Source organism: Neomonachus schauinslandi, chromosome 16 (assembly GCF_002201575.2).
Source record: "Neomonachus schauinslandi chromosome 16, ASM220157v2, whole genome shotgun sequence".
Classification (NCBI taxonomy): Eukaryota; Metazoa; Chordata; class Mammalia; order Carnivora; family Phocidae; genus Neomonachus; species Neomonachus schauinslandi.
The window spans coordinates 48501678-48516915 of record NC_058418.1 but is presented as its reverse complement, the minus strand read 5'-3'; the positions used below and the strand labels follow the sequence as shown (position 1 = coordinate 48516915).

Here is a 15238-nt window from a genome sequence, read left to right as displayed (position 1 = left end):
GCCCTCCTCCTCCTTCTTTTTCTCTCTTTCTCTATCTCTGTCTCTCCCTCTCTCTCTTTTTCTCACCTTCTCAGGTCCAACCACATAAACACACAAAATACAGAAGGAGGAAAATGATTTACATCTGCTCTTCGTATACAATCTTCTGGTACCAACCCTAAGTTGCCACAAAGAAACTGTGACAGCTTAGCCACCATCACTCTTCTCATAAGACTATATAATAGGCATCCATGAGATAAGATGTAGAAAGAAAAAAAGCATGCTGTATGGGGTAGGTTCTTTGCAAAGGTGCAAAACGTGCTTATACATAGGCTATTGCTCAAGGAGCAACTGAAGGGTTTTTCCCATTTTTAAATATCTTTAAGAGCTCTGAAACAGTGTCAGAAATTCCTATATCCATTAACTATATTCACTAACCAGAAGTAAAGTTCCAGGCCATCAGATAGCGCTTGTCAAGATGAAAATATGGAGATCACTGGTGCCAATCACTTTAGGAAAAAGAGGGAGTTTTGGGGAGTGACAGGTTTACAATCTGAAAGTAGGAATATTTTAAAAATGAAAGGGAAGAAGGTGGAATAAAACAAGGCTTCTTCTGGGTTAGGCAAATCAAGAGGGCTGCTCCTCTGGTAGGGCCACAAGAATCATGAAGGTCTAGTAAATTAAAAATGTCAGAAACATCTCTTACTCTGCAAGCCCGCATCACCAGGGCCTGCTCATGACGGCAAGAAGCTGCTTTATAGGCCTGATTTTCACCTTCAGGCAAAAGCAGCAGCAAAAACACTAAATCATAGCAGAAATCTCAAATCCTACAATAATGAGTTTGCTTTAAATAAGAAAATATAACCACACTGTTCATTGGGTCCTTGATGCCATCTGAACAATTGTTGCTTTGACATCTATAAAAGCGACAAAGACTGGAAATATTTTGTGTCATGAGGGGTTTTGTAATACTGCAATACCTTTTATAATTTAGACTAGTATCTTTAATATTTCAAAAATGATACAGGCTGACAGTATTTTCAAAGAATTTCAAGTGACAATTTGCCAAACTGTATAGCACATTAAAAATTTATCCTGCTAATTCAAAGATTTGAATAATTCGGTTCTTTCTCAACACAATTTAATTGTTATTCTACTGCAAAAGACAGAAAAATTTTGATTCTTTAAAACATACAAGATCAGTAATTTATATCTTCAGTAGCTAAGAAAAATTGAGCCACCCTTACAGGATGGAAAGCTTTAACATAATATGATACAAATCCATCAACTAGTATCTGATTCCCTTTAAAGAGTCATTATAATACATTCTGACAAAGGACTTAATTCTTGAACACTGTACATGTGAAAGCCTTCCCCATGAGAAAACCAATGAACCACTCACCTAACTACCATTTATGTACTCCATTTTCAAGTGCAAAAGGTGCTTGCCTCACTGAAACTGGCCAAAATTAATATTTTTCAAGAAACTGGAAAAATGGGAGTGGGGGAGTTGGTAAGTCAAGGCCTACTTGCATAATCTGAAGTATAATGATTTTTCCTATCTTGGCATTCATCCACAGTCAAGGTTCCTTGTTATTAGCTATGGAAACAATCATACTGAGTCCTCTGATGCTATAATGGATTACATTACATACAAATTTAAACATTAATTTAGAGATTTTTAAATCATTCGGGGTGTTCTACATAGACTTCTGCCTAGTAATTTAATAAATATTCATGCCTGTAATGTGTTTAGAAATGGACTAGCTTCATGGGGCTCACTACAGTAACATACTGAAGCAGTTTCTTTAAGATGTTGAAAGAAGGCTATGAATATAACCACTCCTTAGGATGTCAAATAAATCACAGTAAATGACACATTAATGACAAGCTTACATTTTTAGGCCCTCATTTTAGGGAGCCTGTTAATTATTCATATGGCACTGATTAATTTATTTCCTTTTGTCAAACCTGCAAATCTACCACATTTTGAGCATTACATTAAAAAGTCACAACATAGTGGCTATTAAAAATTATAATTAATATTGAACTTTCGGCTCCCACATTTAAGCTGCAGTGATATATTGAACAACAAAAAAGATACATAAAGACTATGCATTTGTGCATCCATCTGTATACTTGTTCTTCCCATATTTAGTTTCTGACTGTGATCTAACTGATTTTTCCTCTCTCAGTCATATTCTATTAATTTGGTGATAGTTAATATAGAGGAGTAGTACAACAGCATCTTTAATTTTTTTTAAAGATCATTTATTAAACTGATGTAGCCATTTACCCCAATGTGACCTCTAGTTGCTTGGCTTGGGTGTTATTCCACATATGTGAAAATGTGATGGAGATCCCTTGTCGAGAACTATATAATTTTAATGAAGAGACAAAAATATCCTTCACCCAAAGCACTGACCTAAATTAGACATTAATTTTCTAGATACTCATATAGTCTCCTTAATTATAGTACTTCAAATCATTATGATACCGTATTGCCTAGAAGTGGAGAGAATCCCATTTGGTGCCCAAATGAAGAACTTGGAATGAATCTTTTCATCCTCCCCAAATATATCCAACTCTGTACAAAATACATCAGCAAGTGAAGATACTTTGACTAATCGTTTCAGTTTTACATCACACACGAATATAGAAATAGAGATACAGATCCAAGAAACACCTCTCCTTTTCTCTCATGGACCAGATAAGGCTAATGGCTGTGTTAGACAGAGCCTAGTCTTCCCCTGAAGATGCCCAGTAAACTTTTGGATCCATTTCAAAGTCTTTCGCATTTTTCCCCAAAACACATTTCCTCAGAATATGGTCACTTATCTGGAGTGGGCAAGAAGGTCATGAAAGGACATTTCTATTCCCTCATAACTATCATTTGGTTAATAAGAACTGCTAGTGTCGAAGCCATATTTAAAAGGAAATTGGAATCAAGGTCCTGTAAGGCAGAACACTGATAATCTTATTAACTCAAGTATTCATTTATTAAACAAATACTAATTTTTTGGTTATGCATAAAATTTTATGGAAAAGGGACTGAGAGATAATGAAATCTTTCAAACCCATATGCTTTGCCTGCAGGAACACACTTATTACCTGCTGTGATGTCACTGGGTAATTTTCCTGGCTGGAAGAGATTCAGCTTAAGTTTTCCATCATTAAGAAAGAGGAGGAGACCCCCTGAAACCAGCTGAAGTTCGCTGAATAGCAAAAGTCCTGCCTTGTTCCAGGTTCGAAATTGAAACGTGGCCAAAAGCTCGTCCTCCCCAGAAAAGCCTGGCAGGGCTAAGTAACTCCTAGGGCTGAGAAAAGTCACAGGCACAGACTGTGATTGTGAACAGGAAAACGACACATTTCCCTGAGAAGAAAGCAAAAGAAAAAGCTTTAAGAATGGCTCACATCATTTTAGTAATAGAAATGGAAGTATTCACAAAGGCCGTTTTTCGATCTATTATCCTTGGTTTAAAACAACAACAAATTGCTATCAACATGAAAAATCAAATCCTTGCCATATATCTTAAAGGCTCTTCAAATCTTGTGATAGTAAAATCTTTCCCTAGGTTCTTGGTGAAATCTGTTTTCCCCCAGCTCTCAACTTCTATAAAGGGCATCTAACTCAATGCCATTGAAGTCAATAAAAATTTATTTAAGCGAATTCTTTGTTTTTGTCTTTTCTTGGCTTTCCACTCCCTGGGCTCTGGGTGAAATCCTTTTCTCCTGCATCCTTTGATGCCTTTGGTTCTAATCCACCCCATAACATACCCAATATTAATGAGCTACTGTCTATCCTTCTGTATTTTTTTTCATATTTTTCTCTTTTCCCATTGGAACTCTTATTTATATATATAATATATATATATATATATAGTTTCAGTTTTATGTTCAGCTATATGTACATAAGCACATACTTAGATATATGTTGACGATATACCTACACACTAGGCATTATTTATTTTACAAAAATAGGAGCTATGTTTTAGAACTAAAAAATACCTTACGGAAATCGCTTTGAGCCTGGCATAAGCCTAATTCCTTCTTTTTGTTGATTGCATAATACTCTATTATGTGAATAGTCCAACTTTTACTCAATTGTTTTCCTGTTAATGTGCTTGTTTCCAGGTTTTACCTCTCCCAGAAATGCTATAATAAATAACTCTGCATGCTCCTATGTGTATTTTCAGTTCTACAGAAGAGGGTTCTAAGTGCAAAACTATATATACCTATATGTTTTAATAAATATTTCCAGTTTCTTTTCCAAAAAGAAGTTAAAATACTCCACATTTCTACTAGTAATATATAAGGATATCCTTGTCCCCACATCCTTGGCAGGAATAGGTATTATAGGATCTTTTAAATCTGCACAAGTTCAATGACAAAATGCCAACGTGATATATCATTTTTATTTATCTTGCATTTACCTGACCAACAGTGAATCTGAGCATTTTTCATGAGTTCGTGGCTCTTTTGGACTAGTTTTCCTCAGAATGGTCTGTTTATATCCTTAGCACATTTTTCCTTTTTTTTTTTTTTTTTAATATTTATTTATTTATTGTGGAGAGAGAGAGAGAAAGTGAGCACAAGCCAGGGGAGCAGCAGAGGGAGAGGGAGAGAAGCAGACTCCCTGCTGAGCAGGGAGCCCGATGCGGGGCTCGATCCCAGGACCCTGAGATCATGACCTGAGGTGAAACCAAGAGTCAGATGCTTAACTGACTGAGCCACCCAGGCGCCCACATTTTTCCTTTTATGTTTTACATTGGACACTACAATGTATAATGTACTACTCACATTCCTTTATTTTTTTAAAAGATTTTATTTTTAAGTAATCTCTACACCCAATGTGGGGCTTGAACTCAAAACCTTAAGATCAAGAGTCGCATGATCTATTGAATGAGCCAGCCAGGTGCCCCAACCTTCCTTTATTTTTAAAACATTTATTTTAAAACATTTTTGGCTTTTTCTTATCATTTCTTATCATTATGCTTGTATCATCAGATTAACATGTATTATTTCTCATCTAATGGTTTATTATAAAATTTATTTATTATAAAATCTATCATAAGATCCTCAAGATACCTTAGAATTGCATAAATTTTCATTAAAATACTATAGATATATAAATTATTCTCCTACTAGAGTAAAATAGATATTTAAGGATTTCAAAAAACTTTAAGGTCTAAATTATTTAGAAATAATTAAGCACATTCCTTAACAGGCTTCAGAAATTAATATAAAACATATTTATTTTTCCTGAAAGTAATCTTTAACATGTTTTCCAAATACAGATTTGAAAAGTCAGTGAAATTGACTTTATTTAGAAGGACACATTTTGGAATTAAACCATTTGGTCTTGGTTAAACAAAAATATTTGGTTATACTGTGATTCTGTTAAAAGTGAATTAGCTTTCATTGTGGACAAATATCTTGTCCCAGTGAATGAAATAACAAAAGCGGGAAAATAAACTACACTGACCCAAAATGTAAAGGCAATTAGAAACTAACAAACCTCGTAAAACTGGAAACATTTTACCAGCTGCAGTTTGGTCTGATGCTTCATTTGGACTGCTGCCTGCTACCTTGCAAGCAGCAAATCCTCTTGCCATTGAAAAGTGGGTGTTAGCTGCATGAGCGGTTTCTGGAAACTCGTTTGCCCATGAAACACATCTATCTACAGTTTTTTGGGGTTTTTTCTCCCTTTTAAATCATCTTCCCTTTTATAAAAAAAAATAACTAAAAATCTTTCTGGATGGTATACTCCTACAAATACTACCAATTCACACAGAGAATCAGGAATAAAATCTTTTGTAAACAACAAATCTTCCCATGATACGCTTTGGAATTGGCTGACATAGCACGAGCTTAAACGGATATATCCTGAATTTTGAACAATTAAAGAAATGTATTGAAATGGATCTGTGTGTCTGCTTATCTATCATGAAGCTGGTTAAACTGGAAACCATGTTTCCCAGAAGCCCCTTCCCTGGCTGGTTCTGGTGAAAAGTGAGCCCAAAACAGAGCTTCTGTGATATCTGAGTCAAAAGTGAAATGCCAGCATTTTCTTCCAAAGCGTTTTGGAGGATGATCACAGAGGAGCTGGTTTGTTCCAGTTTGTCCTGGCTCTTCTTCCTGACAGCTGGCCTCCACGTTCCAGGTCCTCTGTTAAGATCCAAGTCCTAAAATAGATCCCTTGTTCATAAGACTCATAGTGGTGCTGCTTCCCTGACTGAACCCTGACCGGTACAGTCATATTTAAAATCTGTTGCATTTCCACAGAATTAGAATATAATGCAGGCCGACCAACACTGCTATTGGGACAGACTGGCACATGCAGTGTTGTAACAGCCTATTCGTTTCTCTTATTTGTTATGAATGACCACGGCAAAATACAGTTTTCCAAATGCCTCTCTAATATACATGGATGTTATCTGATTCCAGAAACTTGGCATGCTTATTTAGGGAGTTTGTCAGGGAATATCTTATTAAGGAAGTTACACAGCAAAGAAATTAGCCCCCTGGAGTAATAACATCACAGAATTAAATTATCAACTGTAAAAAAAAAAAAATGCTTTACTTTATATAAAAATAAAATAATCATGCCCTGTGCATTATAATTCCTTTAGATAGGATTAATCCTTTCCATGCATATTGCCTAGCAGAGAAAATTTTTAAAAGAGTAATTTCTAAAACATCGTATCATGTGGGAATCCAAAATGGAGAAGGTTTTTTTGCGCGGAAAAGTAACATAGTTTCACTCATTCATTTACATGAAGATTCTCTTACCATAGTGATGATCTCTGGTTTTTGTCGCTTGGCCAGATCAATGACATCTACTCCATTATAATAAAGGTTTTCTAGACACCCATGAAAATTCTTACGGGGGAATGACACTGATTTTCCAGGTGCTGGAATCCCTCCAAAGCTGATCTTAGAAAGAAAAATGGCATCAATAATATTGTTTAGTGATTTTCTGATAATCTGCTTAAATAATTATAATTAGCCGCTATAGCTTTAATCATCACAGATAAATCAATTTTTCATCACGCTACGCTGCCATATTGCTAATTTCATATGGATATTTTTAAAAATTAAAATGCAGATTTGAAAACAAATTTACATGCATTCAGTTTTCATTTGCACGAGAGCTTGATTATTCTTACAAGTTACTAATCACATCTGGATTTGATGTTTATTGGCTGATGAATAAAAATGCAGCTTTATATCCATGGTAAGCCTCTGTTTAATAACATAACTGGTTATAATGGCATTATGTTTTATCTACATTTCCGGCACATATTGGTTATTTGTGCATTTGAATCAATTGATAATCTATTCATTACTACAACCTCTCCATAAATCTACACTGCTCAAGGATGCCCTACAGCACAAAAAAAAAAAAAAAAACCACGCAACACATTCTATATCCACTTCTGGTAATACAATCTCCTGGACATTTCCTATGTGATAATCTGTGACTATACATTTCAGGTAATAAAGAAAATCTCTCTCTGTAAGAGTAGGTTAACATATTGTCAGAAAGATGAAGCATCAGTAGTATCTGCCCAAATCTGCTATTGTGAGTTAGGTCACCTTGGGAAACACTTCGCTGGGACTCGGAATTACTCTGAAAGAGGCGAGGAGTGCTCCCTACAATATATTTTCTTTTGCATGGCTACGCAACATAAACATCATAAAAATCCGTATTAATTGAAACATAACGGTCACACCTCATAATCAAGGTCCAGGTAACTGAATTCTCCCTGGGCGTGGAAACGGTGCCTGTGCTCATCCACTGTAAAGTTGACTTGTTTGCCCACGCGCTGGATGAGCACGGAGTGCCAGTGCTGATCGTCCAGCAGGCTGCCCAGGGTGAGATTGATGAGTGTGTGAGTGGAGGGCAGTTTGGCTTCACCTGAGAAGAGAAAAAAAATAACGGCACCATTATTCCCAGTCTAAAAAAAAAAAAAAAATTTCCCCCTTGTGGACCAGCATCTCTCATAACTCATAATAATTGCAATCTCCTCCCTTGCATTCCATCCAAAACACTAGTATGGATCTACCTGAAGTTTGAATATAATATCCTCTCAACCTTGTTGTAATTTCTTCCACTGTTAATTCTTTGTATTAGTAGTTCCCATCACATGCTCATTTGCAATGTAAATTTTATCTTTGCTACAACCTCATTATTTTTACTACCTCAATATTTTCAATGACTTTCTTCATGATGTTTGAAAACAGCTATGTAGTTCTGGCACTTTGTAAAAAATATCAAATGAGGGTCTTGTACAATTTGCAAAATATGAACCATTTGTACATGAAAGTGCAATATTGGTGTACATATAAGCCCTTGAATATGGAAATAAGGCACCTTAACTATTAAAAGAGAAGCTATAAAAATATAAAGTGACTGAAGTGATATCCAAATGGCCAGATTTTCAAGTACTTCACCAAATAATTTTACCTGAATTAATAAGTAAAAAGAGTCTTCCTCTCCTTAATTCCAGTGTGATGTGATCTCCATTTTGCCCTTCCCGGTGGAGCAGAATTCCATCACTCTGCATAGTTTTAAATTTCAAAGAAATAATATCCTTTACTGGGCTCAGGGAGTTTTGATCAAATCTGTAGAGAAGGGAACTTTTTCCATCAAGATCAACCACCTCTGATCCTAGAGACAAAGACATTGAAAGTCATTCTAAAGGATACATATGCTTTTTATTAAAGCATTTTAAATGTGTGTGTGTGTATGTATGTATGTGTATATATATATATATATATATCATATACATATGATATATATAAAGCATTGTGCATTGTGCATAAACACACACATGCACAGTTCAGTTCCAAGCCAGTCATAAAGGAAAATAAAAGTTCCATTGTCTAATTCTCTCTTGATGCCTGGGATTGATTCCATTTTCGTCTTTACTAACCTATTTACAAAATCGTGATCTAGAAATACATCTTAAATTGTATTCCTAATTTTCTCATATTATTGAAAGCTATTCTTTTCATTCAATAAACAAAAGAAAATCAGGAAAAAGATTATAATCAATACCCATAAAATCACTTTGCTTATTTCACAATCAGTATTTTTAATGATGTTCCTGAAGTGTTGAAGTTAAATGCTTTTTGGCTCCTGAAAAAATAGTTTTGATGTCTCAAAATTCTCTCATACGTGCTGTAGATAAGAGATCTACATACAAATACACACACATACATCAGACTCATCAAATGCCACCTCAAGTATATATTAAGCTGAACTTTGTGTTTTGTTTTATGATTTTTGTGGCTAAGTAATAGTACTTAAGAGCAATGCTGTATTCTGTCTTCTAGAGGACATCTTTGGAAAGTCATTCACTCAATGATATTATAAGGGCTGTTCTGCTGCATTTGTGTCAAAACTGTGACATTGACATGTTTTTTCAGCTTTCTGACAGTGTCTTATCTACTCATTGTCAAGATCACTTTTATTCAGTTCATCTGAAAAAAAGATGTCATGTTATACCAGTAACGTAACAGCTCATCTGTCAAAATCAGTTGCACCCTGAACAACAGACACAAAATAGAACTGATAATCCTCAGAAAGCCTAGCAGTGTTTTCTACATTTCGTAAGTCAAAGACTTTTTTTAAGGCAATTACCTTGAGTGTACATTTATGTAATAAATGACAAGGTTAGGGAAACCCAATGAAGCTATTTTTCAACTGGTTAGCTAACTCTTCCCAGTCAATGAAATGACATTAAAGTTTACTCATTTTGTTTCATTTGACAAAATTATTACAGCTACTTGTATGCCCAAATATACATTTCATTCAGATTATCCATCATATTTAATGTGAACCATTTATAACTCACCACCCCCTGAAATTTTTTTCAACTATTTTATGCAGTTATCTTTTGAAAATTCAGAGGTTTGATTTTTCCACATCTTGTTAATGTGCTTATAAAGAATTCATTCACCAAATGCACATGAATAAACATTGCATTCTGTAGAAAGAATAATGTTAACTGAACAATTATTCCTTGTTATATAGCTGAATGAATGTGCATGGTAAAAACATAACTGTGTTGTATACAAATAATGTGTTCTATGATTATTAGATTACAATAAATTAAGAAAAATTCCAATAAGACAGACTTTAAATGCTGACACATTTGGAGCCATGCAGTTATCTCTGAGTTAATGTATTGCTTAAAGGCAACCATCATAATAATGATTTTATTTTAGATAAAGTCTATTTTGGGGATTAGCTACAAAGACAATTTTTTTCCAGTAAAGGTTCAACCTGTGTGACTTCAGCCTACTATTTCTTTTTTTCTCTTCTTCGCTATTATATCATATTATAATGGTCATATTCATCCTTCATGGCACCCAAAGCTTCTGTGCCTACAATATTTCCATCAGTAAAAACAGGATAGTGAACGACTGATGCTTGAAGCAATGGTGTACTGCCCCCTCTCTTAAACTGAAGCCACTTGCCACTTTCTTTCACTCTTACCTATTATCTCCTTACTCCATAGATAATAACTTCAGTAATGTGAGACATTCGTTCAATAAGTATGTATTTAGCGCATTGTTTGTGAGACCCTGGGATGGATGCTGAGATTAAGAGAGTGATCAACACCAGCATGGCCCCTGCCCTCAAAGAGCTGACATTCCATGAAGATGGGACATGGCTTAACCAGTGAACAACCATGACGGACTGATCAAGCCTAACAGAAGACTAGGTCTCTTTAGTTAAGGTAGTTGGGGAAACCTCACCACTGACCTTCCTACTCCCCATGGTCTTCAAGTCCTATATGTGTCCCCATAAACTTTTAGAATTACTCTGAGGACATTTAATTCTCCAAAACCTCAGCATTCCCCCAACACTTTCTCTCCTTCACTGTCAGGAAAGGAAGTTCTGAGGGTTGCTGAGAAATATGGTGACAGTCAGTAATTCAACTCTCAAAAGAGGAAGAAGAGTGAGCAGGGCTTGCCTTGAAAATGGGTCTGAAAGTAAGAATGTAGTTTAATTAGGAGAATAAACAGATTTCACATGTGTGTGAACAATAGCTTCAGAGAAAAAAGCTATATAATTCAGAATGTGAGTACAATGTCAGCATAGGAAAACTTTAACTTATATACGTACAACATATGTACAAGAATTTTCATTAAAAAAAAATTCAGGGGCACCTGGGTGGCTCAGTTGGTTAAGCGACTGTCTTCGGCTCAGGTCACGATCCTGGAATCCCAGGATCGAGTCCCGCATCGGGCTCCCTGCTCAGCGGGGAGTCTGCCTCTCCCTCTGACCCTCCCCCTTCTCATGTGCTCTCTCTCTCTCTCAAATAAATAAATAAATAAAATCTTTAAAAAAAAAATTCAGGATGATTCCTAACAGTATTACTTTAAATAAAAGACTCACTTACAATGAGTCTAATATAAGTCACTGTTATAAAAAGCTATCTACACAACAGATCTGATATATAAAAAGCATATCATTTTCAACAATAATCACAAAACACTGTGTTGTGGCACATACAGTTAATGATATAAAAATCTGGAATTATATAAAAGAAGTCTTGAGAGAGACAGACACAGAAAGAGAGGTAAACAGAGAGAAAATGAATTTGAATTCATTATCAGAATCTAGCTCTCCAAGGATGCTGGTGGGAGGAGAGGTTTGTAGTTTCTCTTGAAAATTGTCTTACCCACTGTTAAGAAAAATTGGAAAAACTAGATATAATCCAGAGGAATAACTTCACATTCTTTCAATGTCATATAGGACCATTTCTTCACAGACTCACCTAAAGATTATTTAATTCTAGGTGAATTAATAAATGTCTGATTTTACTACTTATTACAGATTAGGATAGACTTTAAGTTACATGTTAATTTGTAGATTTCTTTTCCCAGTAGAAATACAAATGGCTCTACAGTTATGGTTTTATTGCCCTGTTGGACATTAACTATTTATGTACCCAACTTAGTAAAAGTAATCCAACATTCTTTCTTGGATTCCTATCTACACTCAGTCTCTTGAATCTTCTTCCAACTAGCTTTACCATCCTTTTGACTCCTTTTTTAATTAATCAAATACATCTTTCATATGTGTTTATTTTGTATTTGAATTTAAGTCATGTTTTTTTGCTTTTGAAAATTCTACTTTCTTTTTCAACATTTTTTTATTATGTTATGTTAATCACCATACATTACATCATTAGTTTTTGATGTAGTGTTCCATGATTCATTGTTTGCGTATAACACCCAGTGCTCCATGCAGAACGTGCCCTCTCTAATTCCCATCACCAGGCTAACCCCTCCCCCAAGCTCCCTCCCCTCTAGGACCCTCAGTTTGTTTCTCAGAGTCCATAGTCTCTCATGGTTCGTCTCCCCCTCCGATTTCCGCCCCTTCATTCTTCCCTTCCTGCTATCTTCTTCTTCTTCTTTTTTTTTAACTACTTTCAACAGTACTAACTTAAAAAGTACAACTTGGGCGTCACATCATTGACTGGGGAAGCAACATTTTTTTTTAAAGATTCTATTTATTTATTTGACAGGGAGAGAGAGAGAGAGAGATCACACGTAGGTAGAGCAGCAGGCAAGGGAGACGGAGAAGCAGGCTCCCGGTTGAGCAGAGAGCCCAAAGCAGGGCTCGATCCCAGAACCCTGGGATCATGTCCTGAGCCAAAGGCAGATGCTTAACCGAATGAGCCACCCAGGTGTCCCTGGGAAAGTATCAGCCATCACCAGTAACATTCAAGGCAAATTTATTTTCACTATTCCACAAAGGACACTACCAATGCAAATACATTCTCACAAAAGAAAAGTTCAGATGATTCATAACAGTATTTCTTTACATTGAAACTAACTTATGAAAGATTTGATGAGAGTAGGCCATTAAGGAAAGCAATTTAACTCAATATTTATTTGTTTAGAAATACTAAAAGAAGCATCCAAAGTAATATTCTTGTTTCAAATAACAGAATCACACTTATGCCCATCTTTTGTCACTTTCAGAAGAATCTTTTGTACACAGGTGAAATGTATAAATAGGAAAAGTATAGGTATCAGAAAATTCAGAAGTTAACAAAATTTGTAACAGTAAAAGACCTATAGTCCAAAGATGTAGGAAGAGACATGTTACTTGACTGAAAGAATTATGTCCTAATGGTAAATCTGTTCATTAGTAGGCTTATAACTGAGGTTATATTTTTTTTTATTATTAACATACAATGTATTATTTGTTTCAGGGGTACAGGTCTGTGATTCATCAGTCTTTTTTTTTTTTAAGATTTTATTTATTTATTTGACAGAGAGAGACACAGCGAGAGAGGGAACACAAGCAGGGGGAGCGGGAGAGGGAGAAACGGGCTTCCCACTGAGCAGGGAGCCTGATGCGGGGCTCAATCCCAGGACCCTGGGATCATGACCTGAGCCGAAGGCAGACGCTTAACGACTGAGCCACCCAGGCGCCCCATCAGTCTTTTTTTTTTAATGACTGAATTACTGTAGATATTAATAATGTGGCCCTGTCATACCCTGTTCACCATAGGGAGGATATAAACTCTAATTTTCTAGTCACAAGTCGCAAATTGTTCTGACACATTTATCCCCCTCCAGCTAGTCCCCTTCTGAACCATTTTTTTAAAGATTTTATTTATTTATTTGAGAGAGAGACAGCATGAGCAGGGGTAGGGGCAGAGGGAGAAGCAGACTCCCCGCTGAGCAGGGAGCCTGACACGGGGCTCGATATCAAGACCCTGGGATCATGACCTGAGCCGAAGGCAGACGCTCAACTGACTGAGCCACTCAGGTGCCCCTTTGGAACCATTTTTAATAGTTTTTTATTATAGTGTAGCCTAGGGGTTAAGCCAACTAGTCTGTGTGGGTTTGCATCTTCACTCTACCTTGGGCAAGTGTATGAATTTCCTATTATTGATGTAACAAATGACCACAAACTTGCTCACGTGAAACAACACAGATTTATTATCTTCTAGTTTTGGAATTCTAAAATCAAGGTGCTGGCAGGAGCTGCTTTCCTTCTGAAGTCTCTGAAAGATAATCCCTTTCTTCCCCTTTCCTACCTTCTAGAGGCCATCCACATTCCTTGGTTCATGACTCCTTTCTTCACATACGAGACTAGTAGCATAGCATCCACAACTCCCCCACCTTGTTTCTGCTCTCCTTCTCAGACTGATCCTCTCACCTCCCTCTTATAAAGACCCTTGTGATTACACTGGGCCCACCGGGATAATCCAGGCTACTCTCCCTAACTCAGGAGCCTTAATTTAATCACACCTGTAAGTGCCTACGTCATATAAGGTAACATAGTTACAGGTGACAGGGCACTGCTCCCTCTATGACACAAGGTAGTTAACCCTTTGCCCACTTCCTCTCTGCAACATGGGAATAATATTAGTATATTCTTCACAGGATTGTTGTAGGAATGTATATCTGCATCATTTCTGGAAGCCTTGCTGGCACATAACTACAACTCAATAAACATTAACTACTACTAATGCTAATGCTATTATTTACTGCTACAACATTGGGCAGGGAAAGAGGCACAGCAAAAATAGTTTAATAAATACATTTGGTGTATTTGTTTTAAAAAGTAAACTCTTTAAAAAATAATGAATTTCTGAAGAGCACAAGAAGTGCTCAATTATCAATGTCACAGCCAGGTTATGCAGCAAGAATGATTCTGAGCCATCGGTGGGTTCTGTGGTTTTTTCTCTGTCTGTAGGTAATGCCTGAGCTGACTCACCATGGCGACTGTCGGTGACCTGAATCCTCCTCAGTGAATACCTCCATCTCAAACCTTCTCCTTTACAGCAGGCATCAAGGAAAGAAGAGACTCACAAAGCCTGTAAGCCCTACGCTCATATCAGTTCTCCCTCTGACCCCAGGAAAGAGGTAGAGACCGCTTTCTTTGCATGATTCAGAAATACAATCTCCCATGGAATGAAGAGTTTCCCGATACAAAATATTCAAATTTCTTTCAGGGAGTTGTGTCAGAAGTGGCATTGCTGAAATGTGCATTCTGTGCTCCTTTCTCTAAGCACATATTTATGGCGAGCTCCCTGTGAACAGCGGAAGACACGGCAATGCATAAATACAAAGCACGCTTTTTTGTCAAGGAGCTTTCATTCTAATGGGAAAGACGCACATCCCCGAGATGTGATTTTTCATGCCAGGGCTTGGAGCTTTGCTTTCTGCTTGGGGGCTGGGTCCGAATGACTTCTTTTTTTTTTTTTTTTTTTTTTTT

At 36.4% G+C, this 15238-nt stretch overlaps 1 protein-coding gene across 1 annotated transcript in view; it reads right to left on the bottom strand.

Annotated features, from left to right (window-relative positions):
* The window catches only part of CNTNAP4 (contactin associated protein family member 4), a 213679-nt gene that overhangs the window by 40522 nt on the left and 157919 nt on the right, over positions 1-15238 (bottom strand). Inside the window, exons 5-8 of the mRNA XM_044922066.1 lie at positions 8450-8653; positions 7716-7900; positions 6772-6915; positions 3091-3352 (exon numbers count right to left, since the gene is read on the bottom strand). Coding sequence (XP_044778001.1) covers positions 3091-3352; positions 6772-6915; positions 7716-7900; positions 8450-8653 — 795 coding nt within the window. The remainder of the gene's footprint in view (positions 1-3090; positions 3353-6771; positions 6916-7715; positions 7901-8449; positions 8654-15238) is intronic.